At 42.0% G+C, this 12,304-nt stretch overlaps 1 protein-coding gene across 1 annotated transcript in view; it reads right to left on the bottom strand.

Annotated features, from left to right (window-relative positions):
- ADAMTS2 (ADAM metallopeptidase with thrombospondin type 1 motif 2) overlaps positions 1-12,304 on the bottom strand; it is a 168,119-nt gene that overhangs the window by 39,589 nt on the left and 116,226 nt on the right. Inside the window, exon 5 of the mRNA XM_048960190.1 lies at positions 4,748-4,831. Coding sequence (XP_048816147.1) covers positions 4,748-4,831 — 84 coding nt within the window. The remainder of the gene's footprint in view (positions 1-4,747; positions 4,832-12,304) is intronic.

The following is a 12,304-nucleotide window of genomic DNA, read 5'->3' as shown; positions in this document are numbered from 1 at the left end:
ACTTACATTCCTTCTACTTGGCACTTCTATTGTTCATTGTACACTGGATTAAATCTTTTATATTCTTCTCTTACCCTGAACAAGACAAGCAAAAAATAAATAAAAAGAATTATCTCATGTCCATGGTAACCAAACTAACAAAAATAGCTCATTCAGCAAACTGTCATTTTGCATTCAAAGGATTTGTAAAGCTTTCTTATGGCAGCAGTTTGTAAACATTTTTCAGTCTCTAATTCTGAATAAATATAGGCAGAACAGGAATACAAAGCACTATTCATGCTATCAGCCAACTTTACACTCTTCAAGGTTCCAACAAATCACTGTAGGAAATTATTAGCTATGTGTCTAGTATCTAAATAAGGCAATCCATCAATTCCCACAGATAAAATTAAGAGGGGCAGTATTTTCACTCATCTTCATCTGAACTAATAAAAACAATGCAAAAATAAGAACAGCAGCTAAACTTGTAAATAACATGGAAGTTCTTGCCTCGCCATTAAGCCTGTGCAGAATCAGTCACTGGAGAAGGCCAGAGACTGGGACAAGAACTTCATCTTCTTCCTAGTTTGTAGACAACATTGCAAGATCAATGCTTGATTCCTGCTGACACTGCCAGGTGTTCCATAATTTACATAAGAAATATCATTCATAAGCAAGAAGACACACATAAATGGGTTATCATTCTCAACCAGCAAACATCCATCAGTTCTTAAGACTCTTTCTAAGAATTTTCTGTGCTCCCAGGCTCAGCTGTTCTGTGACTACAGTTAATAAAACTGGTGCCTTGCTGGGCACAACTCTCAGCACTCAGGCTGAGCCTTCACCCCTTCCAAGGACAAGCAGGGAGAAGGGGAGCTCTGAGCCTTTCCAGCCCAGGTCACTGAAGAATGTGAGGTCAAACACCTGAGTTAAGTTAGAGAGCTGGCTTGTCCTTCCATCCCAGCTGCACCACCTGTGCTACCCTGTGGGAAAGAGAGAAAAGCCTGGCTCAGGCTGGACTGATGCTTTCCAGCCAGGCTGAACCAAGAGCATCTTGCCCTCTCACACTGAGCACAGCCACATAAAGGTCAGATGGCAGAGAAAACACCTTTTTGTGAAAAGATAGTCCCATGAAGATGAAGGCAGCAGGAGCTCTGAGTTATCCAAACACACAATTGAAAAACCCTTCTCAGTTAACTGTCCTGCCCTGTGAGATGGCAGGAAGCCAGCTCATGTGATGCTCCTACTGACTCATCACCTTAAAACCATTTGGTTCTTTTCCCTCCCCTCATGTTTCTGAAAGTCTCTCTGCCCTGGTGGTCAGGTTCCTCTTCAATCTGATGACATTCACATGGCCAACAACCACTGTTCTGGTGCCAACACTGATCTGAAGCTAACACGAATCCTTCGCACAGGTTTCCAGCTCAGCTGAGCACAGAGCAGCACTCTCCAGCCTGTCCCATGCCATGCAGATATGCATCCCAGTGACCAGAGTTGTGCACGCTGCTCCACAGGAAAGCTCAGAGGTGTCCTGCTCAGCCACATCCAGATTTCCCAAGAAATAACTCTCATAAATCCTCAGGTAGCTGCATTTATTGAAATTCATGCAGTTCCTGTGAAAGTTTTAATGACTTTTTTTTCCAGTAATAACTGGCTTAATCACTCCCTTTGCAGCAAATGCGTGCTATTCTCTGCTGCTGTCTAAGGGTGGTTCATCTACACACAAAGTCACCATTGTGGATGGACAGAGCGTGGGGCTGGAGCCAGGAATTTATGAGCTCTTATCCCCAGACTGCCAGTGACCTTCCGTGTGGCCTCCAGAATAACGCTGAGCGCCTTTGTTATTTTAGCTGTAAAGTGGGAAAAATAATCTTTATTCATCCACCTCAAAGAGGTGATGAGAGGATTTTAGGCAGTGTTCAGGGTTTAAAAGTTTCAAAACAAATTTTATAATAGCCAGTCAGAGCTTCCAAGTCCATTCTCAGCTCATCTCTTGCCACCTCCTCCACACTCAGTGATGGTGGTTCTTTGGCTATTTCCCTGCATGCTGTAGAGCTCACAGGGCTACAGAACTGTTACAGTCAAAATAGATGTTAATGGAAGACTTTGCTAAAACATTGAATAATATTCTTCTCAGGTGATTCTGCGTTTTCCAAAATTTGGAACTGATCTCCCTACTACTCAAGTCAAAAAGCAATAAACAAGCCAGCTCTTCTTTTTCCCTTTTGAAGAAAAATGCACGGCACGTGCCCTGTTTACTGATTTGCAGCATCCCATGCCATCGTCTCAGGAGGTCAATATAAAAATGCAGAGAAGTGCACAGCAGCACCCAGATCTACACAGGTACAGAGCAGGATGCCAAACCTGCCCCAGTTCCCCTGCATGTCATTCTGTGCCAATGGTCTCCACCTGCCACAGCTTCAGCCTTTGTCCAGAAGTGACAGCATACACAGAAGTATACTACAGTAAAATGGTGTCAGATCTTTTGAACTTGCCCATGGAGTAATTTGAACGTGTTGTCACCGGAGAACACCTATTTTTTTCACCTTACCAAGGCAATTAATGCTCTTAATAAAATTACTGAAACTTTTGAATGTACAGCTGTGTTAGGTTGAAAATATTAAGAAGTATGCTTGAAGGAATGGAGTACCTCCTAGCAAGAGCCACAGAAAAGCTGGTTGCTATGCAACTCAAGTATTGTCCACATTATTCTTATCAAAAGATGACATTGTATAAAATAATATAATCATCTTCTTCTTAAAAAAAAAAAAAACAACAAAAAAACACAAAACCATACACAAAAAACCCAACCACAGTACAGTAAAAGGCTGCTTAAGGGTTGAGAATTGGCAATAGCTCAGAGTGCTGTCAGAAATCTGACACTGATGGTACATACTTCATCAGTTACAGAACCATAATGTAATTATTATGATTATTTAAATGGCACCCTTGATAATATATATAAATTGCCTTCAATAAAGCGAGTGAATCTGAAGATATCTGCTACATGCTTGGAAAATAAATGCTTATTCAAGCAAGACTGGGATAATATTTTCATCTTGCAAAGCCAAGCAGGCTGCTTTATGCACACACTGGCTTAACTTGTCCACACACCATTCCTTTTACTGTGCACGTTGAATATATACTTCAGAAAAATGTTAATGCTTGCATGTTTTAGCAGGCTGATAAAATATTGAGGGCTTTGTTCTAATTACTCAAGAACAGGTTCTGAAAATAAGAACTATCCCAACTTTTCCCTCTGAGCAAGAGAAATTTTCTTCATGGTTATTTGGGTTAACTTATTTGGAATTGTGTTCTGCTGAATCTTACAGGGCAACTAAAACATGGTCTGCTATGGATTATGGGTTTAGAACCCATTAATGACAATCCATAAGCAGATCATACAGTGCCACCTGCAGCTTTTCAGTGATGCGTCCAAAGGCCCACCAGGAAGGGAGGTGTCCATGCTCCACCAACTCCACTCTGTGAAGCAGATTAATGGGAGATAATAACTTTCAAATTATCAATTTTCAGTGTTTTATTTCTGATCTTCCATCAGAAAATGCAGCAGAAGCTGAGTTCACACCACTACCAATGCAAAATGATCGAGCTCAAGACGGGCAGGCATAGCAACTATGAAATACTTATGCAATTAGGACAGCAAAGAAGTGACCAGTCCATGTGGTAACTCCACGTGTTTCAACCACTGCTGCAATGAGATACTTTTGAGAATGATTAGTCGAGCTGCAATCCCTCAAATTGCTGTCATTAGTGTCAATAATCAGACACCACAAATTTTCAATCACAAAACAGAAAATGCGACCTCTTTTACCTTCGATTTTAGGACATACAGCTGACCCAAAACACTTACTGACATTGCTGTCTGTCTCTGCAAGAAGAGCAGAGATGGGTTGGTTTAGAACGTTTAGTTGAGCAGGGTAAGAGGTGACTGTCAAAGGAGCTTCACCACCAACACTCAGCCGGATTTGACTTTCAGCTTCTTGCATGAATATGCATGGAATCTTCCAGCCCCCACGTTTATTACATGAGCATGCAAATACCAGCAACCCCATCACAGAAAAAGCCAATAGATTTTAATGCTCTCCTCTGAGCAGCCGGATGTGCAGTCCTTAAACAAAAAGTTTATCAACGTACTTCAAACACCCTCTTCCAGCTACCGTGGAGTCTGATGTTGATTTAGTCTACATAAGTCATCAGTACTGAGCAGATTAAAACTTTTGGAGCCAAGTCGCATTTCATTTCTCTTTAAGTGAGTTTTGCCTGTGGAGCAATCCCTCCCTTAGAAACGGCAAGAAAACACTTGGAATTCTTGACTACAGACTCAATCTGCAGAGCTCTTGCCTTGTGGCCCCTATCTCTTAACTTTAAACACATGCAGTCCGACCAACCCATTTTAAGCACAAGGTGAAGTGAGTTCTTGGAATGCACATCATGCAGAACTGATCCAGCATGTGTTCACTGATACTTACATACTGCTCTACCACAAAACTTCACATTTCTCTAAGGAACCAAGATGCTCATAACATCCCATGGATCATTTCAAACAAGTCTAAAAAGACAGACTGTCAGAGCTAAGTAGCAAGTTAAAATGACACAGGGAAAACACAGAACAAATCGTGGTTATTTTCCTAGTGTGAAGTTCAAATTGTAAGGAAATACCCATAAAGATAAATGTTCTTTGCATTCGTACATGATGAATCAAGTTCAGAGATCTCAACCTCCTCCATTTAACACAACCTCTCCTTACCTTGCCATAGCTCAGCAGGATTATTCTCACCAGGACTACATTGATGTGAGCACCCAGGGATTCATCATGGTAAATTTCATTAACCTGCAAAAGAGGTCAGAGCTTCAGCCACAGTGCTGGCAACAAGTAACAGACAGCAAATGCTAAAGCAGCACCTTTGCTATGCTGTCATTAAGACGAAGATCATTTGTGATTATATATAAAATGGGCAACATTCCACTGATGCTAGAAGGAAATTTTTTATTTTCTAACTTCTGAATAGGCCATAATTCATTTAAAATCATTTAAAAACAACGTAACATTAGAGTCTTCATGCTAGTAGGAATTTAATGGCCAACCTAAACAGACTTATACATATGAGCAGTGCATCATGGTGGATTTCATGACAAAGCTCCTGCCTCTGATGGAGAGCCCCCAGTCCCTGCCCTGCCTGAGCACACGTGCTGAACACAAACCAGAGGAGCTCCATTCTGAGACCACTCATGGGAATGGGGCTCCGGAGCAGAGGGACAGACCCTGGGGCTGCCTCTGTCCCAAAAGGGATGTGCTAGATCAGCTCAGCTGCACCCTGTAACTCCTCCATCTGGGACTCATCAAGTGGCATTCTGACAAGAGGATACACCTCCCCCAAAAGGCCTGGTCGGCCACATGGACTGACTGGATTGCATGTCACAACCAATCAGCATTAAACTTTGCAAGCAGAACGAAAGCTAAAGAACACTGGCAAACAAAAAACTCTTTTTTCTTTTTTCTTTCTTTTTTTTTAACAAGACAGCTTTGTAACCAAATGCACACAGTGATACAAATCACCCTATAAACACTGAAAAGAGAATGGTAAATATTTACAGTGCAAAATGAAAGGGGGATGAATAAAGATGACTTAGGAAACACTGCCACAAGTGAACTAGGCTAATATCAGCTGTTAAAGGGGCTGATCTGGATACTCCACGATGAATGGATGCATGAGACCAGGCCGTTCATTGGCACCAATGTGCTCTGCCAGACAGCAGGGGTTTGGCTTCACAAATCAGAAGAGACAGATGAGATACTCCCTGCAGGGCAAGCCTCTTCTTGGGAAGGATTGCAGCAAACTGGTCTGCTCCGTGGATTGAAACAAATCTCATGTCCTCCTAAAACACAGATTCCTTACTGCAGTCTAATAAGTAACGTTCACAGTAACTTTCATTAGAAACAAAACAATAAATTATGTACTGTTTCTTCAATCAGCTCTACTTCCAATGGCTCATCCTTCATCTCTGTAAAAACAATTAAAGCTGAATACACCAGCGTTGATTTTACTAAGCAATCTCAATTGACATTTTGAAGTGGATTTAAATTCATTTTATCAGTATTTTTAATATAAGAGCCTGATGTTATGCCTGGTAAGAGGCCAGGTTTCACATCCTGAGCATCCCACAGTAATGGCTGTGAGCAGCAGCCCACCCTGACCTGCTGATCTGCTTTGTAAACAGTGGCTCTGGAAATTACATCACATATTTGTGCATATAAATACTACTTCAAAAGACTAACTCTATATTCCTGTATCTAAAGATAACTAACTTTGAGAACCATTACTGAACACAGATTGTAAAGACGTGAGAAAACATGCCTTCCGCATTACAAACATGCTTTCACCCAGGAAAAAGACCCTCACACGTTGTCAAGGGGGGCAGGGATATTAATTTGCCCCATTCTTTGTGTACAGGGAAGACAGCACACACATCTGTGATGCGAGGCTGCAATATGCTGTAAATTACCTATACGTGAAATGAGTACTGAACAAGAACTCCTCTGTAGAAGACAGTAAGCACGGCATGTAAATAAGAATTTAATTAGTTCATAACGCATAATCCAAATTGCTGCAGACCACTCTCTCATTAACTTCCAGAATTTAACCTAAGCCTCTTCTAACAATGGCTGAGTAACAGAACAACCGTATCACTGTTGCGTGCCAAAATGAAACTTGGCATGAAAATGTTGATGGAACAGAATTGAAACACTGTTTGACTGTTCATGCAAATGACATCTAACAAACAAACTGTGAATGAACAGAAAAGCACAAGCACTGTAAAAAAGCTGCTCAGTTCTCTTGGGATAGTGGATTTTCTGCAGGACAGTGGGTCAATTCAAAACTCTGGCTCTTGGTTTCATTAAAGAGGATGAATCCAACCCCTCCTCACCCAGAGCTGAATGGAACCCTCTGCTCCTTTCTCAAAGCTGCACCATGACTTTCCCAGCAGAGTCTTGCTGCGCACAGATAACACACTGAAACAGATGCTTTACCTTTTTTTTCAGTATGACCTAAATTGCACCTATTTGTTTCAGGAAGTTATTAAAGAAATGAGATCCAAGTGACTGAGTGCTGCGCTGTCACGCACTGACAGGGGCCTCCACAAACCTGTGCTCAGTTTCTCCAAGATGCCACCTGCCAGCCCCACAGGAGAGCAGCATGAAGCAAACACAGCCCATTATGTGGGGCACAAAGCAGCCCAGCACCCTGCGGGCACTGAGCTCCTGTCCAATGCAGCAAGCACTGGGCACTGAAGTGCTTGTTCAGACAACAGACATGGAATTGGTTTGGACATCTCTATAATAAACACAGACAGGTGTAAAAATGGTTACACAATACTTCTGCTCTATTCCTATGTATTTCTGCAGGGCATCCTGATTTATACCTACCAAAAATCCGAATAGATCTCTTGCCCTCAGATCAATAAGGGTCACAGGCTAAAACTGTGCTGCTGCATAGGGAAAGGAGAATGCACAAAGCTCATCACAAAACGACAGCCCCTGGACAGAAGCACAGAAGACTTTTGCACTAAATCCCGTTAGATGTCCACAGTGATTCAGCATTTACAGAGGGCGATGCAGAATGTTGGGTAAAGCTGAAAGAATTCAAAGCACAGTGAAACACTGTAAAGAGACTTTCACAAAACCATTGTAGTTCACAAGCTATTTTGAAGTTAATTTTGTATCATGGTTTATTTTGGTGGGATATCTCAATCAAAGCAAAATATGCATTTCTATTTCTGCTTCTGTTTAGAAACCAGGTTGGCACAGATTGGTGCTGCTTAAGAAAACAAGCACTCGATTTATTATTTTTCCTTCTGTCCCTCTCTGCTCATTTTATGTCTTCTGCCCTAAGCAAGTTTGAAGCCAACAGAGTAAGTAAAAAACTTTCTTCTGTAAAAAACTTCTTCTGTTTCAAAAACACTGAAACAGAAAAAACATGAAAAAACACAAAACCCAACAACGCAAGTAAAGCTGAACTTTTGTGAGATGCACAAGGCTTCATTAAAGAAGCTCTGCAAGCTTTTATTATTCAACAAAATGGGACCCAAAACTATAAGGGAATTTTAAAATTGTTCTAATGCAAATAGTACCAAACAGCTGTAGCTCTGCTGGTCCTGATGCAGCGCAGGTTACCTGCAGCTGGTAGGATTTGTAGGGGAAATCCAGAGGCTCCCCAAGTCTCTAATTAAATAGATGTGCAGTAAGAGAACCACGATCTGCATATTTTGGCAAGTCATCAGCAAACTCATTCATGCGGTTTGAGGGAGTTCTCCTCTCTGCAGAGTTTATCAGGGATCTCGGTCCCACTGAACCATGAACCATCTCAGATGAGCTGGTCCCCAGGCACGTCGCTGTGGCCCCATGCAACATCACTCGCTCGGGTGAGCACTGCGGCCTCGGGCTCACAAGCACACAGCACCAACAGCCATCAGATAGCTTCAGCCTCCCGCTGCCATCAGTCTCTGAGGGATACGGCCCAGCTACGTCAGCCAACAGAGCCACATCTGGCCATTTGCAGAGGGCACCATACGAGATGCAGCTCACTCATCCAGCTTTCCAGTCACTGTACACTTGCTCACCCAACCCAATCAGATGGCCATTGGACGGCCCTTACATCCTTGTGTGAGCACAGTTGCAGAGATATCCCATGGCTACGTGCCGTGGGGCAGAGCAGGACCATGCGTGTGGGACAGCACAGCTCCTGGCAAGCCATCGCTCGAGCCCAGCCCGAGTTGCAGCTCATTCATCAGATCTTAATTATCTGCAGCAAAGCCTCAGTGCCTGGTGGGCATCCAGCGATTGTCTGTCTCTGTAAGGGATGGCTGGTTTGAATTACAGGCGAGGAACCAGAAATGTCATGGTGGATACTGAGCACAAATGTTTGTAATCTGACCCCTCCCAAAAGCACTCTCCTCCCGCTTTATTTTTATGTGTTCTCATTTCAAACACCACTATCCTCTTTGGTTTTCATCACCTCCTTTGTGTTTTTGAAGTTCCCAAAGTAACATTTTTAACATTCCCAAAGCTTCATCTTAATCCCACAGGAATAACATTACACCAGCTCCTCTGGTGGATAAACTATGGTCACATAGAAAGCCAGCAGGCAAAATACGGGGCTCTCAGTTTCCCTTTTCAGGCATTTCCTCACTTCCTCAGAGAGGAACTTTTTTTTCCTCCTGAAAATCGTTGAGTATCACAGGGAAAAAGGAACAGTGAAAGTGCACAACACAAATACAACCTAAAGGTCAAACTGTGACCTCAGATTTGGAAAAATACAATTCAGCTCAAAAACAGAGGCAAATGGGAGTTTGAGGAGTGCCTGGCAATGTGCACTACGAACCAGAGATAAGCATCTGTTGTTCTGTATCTGAATCTGTGTCCGAGTCCTGATTTACCTTCACTGGTGTGAGAGTGAGGAGATGGTACCAAGACCAAGTTTGCTGCCTCTAATCAAAATGAAAAACATTCCCCAGAGCAGATGTGTTGGCAAGACTCAAGGTAGCTTTGTGTTGTGGGCCTCTATCTCATCTTTGACTGTAAGACTGGTTTTAGAAAGGTCATAGACTCTGTTTTCTGACTGTACAACAAATTTATTTTTCTCAGTTCCTCCCTTAAGCTCTTGGAACTCCTCATTTTTTGCCCACAAACCACTGCTCTGGGAAGTTTCTCCAAATGCTGTAAATTACATTTATGCCAAAAGACTCAGTATTTGAGTTGCTGTCTCAAGATCATTCTAATAAAATCACATCTAGTACCATAAAATAATTAAGCAGATTAATGTACTATTTTACTACGAGGCACACGGGTATGGCGTCAACGCAATCAGTGCAGTGAATTATTTAAATAGTTTGGTTAAGGAAAGCACCCAACATTTGCAAGCTGATCCTAATTATCCATGCTCCATCACACAAACCACACTGCCGCATCTCAAAGTCCTCGGCTGCAACCTTTATGGCTAAAGCTCATGTTGGTACTTGCACTAAAGGAAAATCTGTCTTTGAACAGTAATTATCCTCTACTGCCAGAATATCACCAAAATCTGAGTGCTAGACATAGCACAGAACATCAAAACAGCAAGGGATAGTCCAGTTAATTATGATGAGAAATGCTCACCTAATTGGCAATAGAAATAACCCCCTATGGAAATGAATAGATTCTGTAGGGGTTCAGAAGGACTGCTTTCTACATGGCCTCCCAGTGCCCGCTCCCAGGCACAACTCCCACCGTACGGCAGCAATCAAGATAATGAATAAAAATCATCTTCTGAGGCTTCATCAGAAACTTCCTTCCTTGCAAGTCGCAGCTACTGGTTTGCAATGAACAGTCTAAAAGCAGTTAACTCTCACACATTTAAATTTTCAACCGAGCTGCCATTCAGCTATTGACAGCTGAAGTCCTGCAGATGAATAGATCTGGACCTCTATTTGTCATTAGGGGAATTTCTTACAGTCAGTTCAGATTTGAAGTTTACACATTGAAGTAAACTGATTTGAAATAATGAGTATTGGTGCTTATAAGTTGCTTAGTTTTTACAAATCCAGTGAAGTCTATTTTAATTAGATACCCTTCCTGTCTAAGAAATGCTTTCTAGTTTAAAAAGCATGATCCTGAATACAGATTGCACCATTATTTCAAAGCATTCAATCATCACTTTCTTTTTAGCAGCTTGAATTAGACACGCTTTCAGGTTTCATCCAACTGCCAGTTAGAAACCAGCAGCACTTCTGCCCTCTCCTCTCATTAGGGACTTGCTGTTCTGTACCTGGAAATCTTCATCCCTCATCAGCCAAAGACACGAGAGCAGAAATCTCACATATCATCATAGTATCATGGACACCCTATTAAAGAGGATGGAAAACATTCCCAGGAGCGCCTCAGGGCCATAATTTCAAAGAGATGTGTAGTGCTGAAAGACACAGGTGAAAGACTTCTGGGCTTTCCAATGCCCCCAGCTGCAGAGCTCCCATTGATTTCAGTTATTCAAATGAAAATTTGTTAAATCTGTATGTTCCAGAGCGGAATGTTCACTTGAAGTTTAGAACAGATGTAACCCTATGGGCTAGGTTTTAAAACTGACTCTCACTGATTTCAAGGGCATATAAATAATAAAATATTCAGATAAATCTTGCCACAAGTGAGGCATTAATCCTATTTAGAGCCTACCTCTCATTGAAATGATGGCAGAAACTTCAGCTTTGTGGAGCTGCCTTTCAGTATCATAAACATTTTGACCACGTATCCATCACATGGATGCTACATAAGCTAGCCACTAAATGTTGCACTGTCACATCTTTCACAGCAAAGAAACAAAAAGCAAATTTAAAGATTATTTTCTCATCCCCCAAAATACTCCAGAAGTCAAAGTATGAGCAGCTTTTAGGCAAATTTTTCCAGAATATACAAAAAGATGACAATTGCCAGCATTAAAAAATGAGGTACTTGAAATAATGCTCAAAAATACTGCTATGGGAATAGAGGAAGAAAGACAAAATAAGGAAGAAAATGTTAAGGCAGGGGCTTTACTGGGGAAAAAATACAATGCAAAACGGGGCATGAAAGTTTAAGACTTGAAGACAGATGGAGCCAATAAGTTCCATACTATCTGGAAGTGAGCATCTTTCATGAGACTTTGCTGTTTCAAAAAGCAGAAATATTGTAAATGAATATATTCCAACTCTGCCTCTTAGGAAGTCTTGTTACCCACATTTTCATCCTGGATGTGACTCTTAACACAGGGTTCTGGTGGGCTGACCTCTATCCCAGCCCAGCCATGTGAATGGTCAGCTCCAGCTCTGCTCCTTTTCCGCAGCAGGCAGCAGAATGCCTGCTTAATACTGAGAACTATTTTAAGAGGGTTATGAAATAATCTGAGAATTTTAGCCCCAGGCTGGCTAGCACCAATACCCACTGCAGCTCAGGGCCCTGCTCCTCCTCCCACAGCATCCTGCAGTGAAATCCTTTTGTTTCCTGATGAACAAGATAGTTCTCCAATGCCACTTCTGGTCAAGTGGGTTTTAATATTTCCCATACACTTGTAGGAGCAGATAAAATCTCTGATTCCTTTGCTGCTTTCTTGCAGAAATTAAATTACCTTCCCTGTTCTTGAGTAAACAACAGGGCTGCAAGATAGCTCCCAAATCTCTCTCATCTCTTGCAATGGTCCTGCATGCTAAAAATACAAAGATAATTTGTGCAGTGGGTGGGCTTATACTTGGAAATACAGAGGCCTGTGCAAGCTGCTATCCTTCCAAAGAAGAAACACAC

This window comes from Lagopus muta, chromosome 14 (genome assembly GCF_023343835.1).
Source record: "Lagopus muta isolate bLagMut1 chromosome 14, bLagMut1 primary, whole genome shotgun sequence".
Classification (NCBI taxonomy): domain Eukaryota; kingdom Metazoa; phylum Chordata; class Aves; order Galliformes; family Phasianidae; genus Lagopus; species Lagopus muta.
Note: the sequence above shows the minus strand (reverse complement) of the source record. Positions and strands in the feature narration are given on the sequence as shown.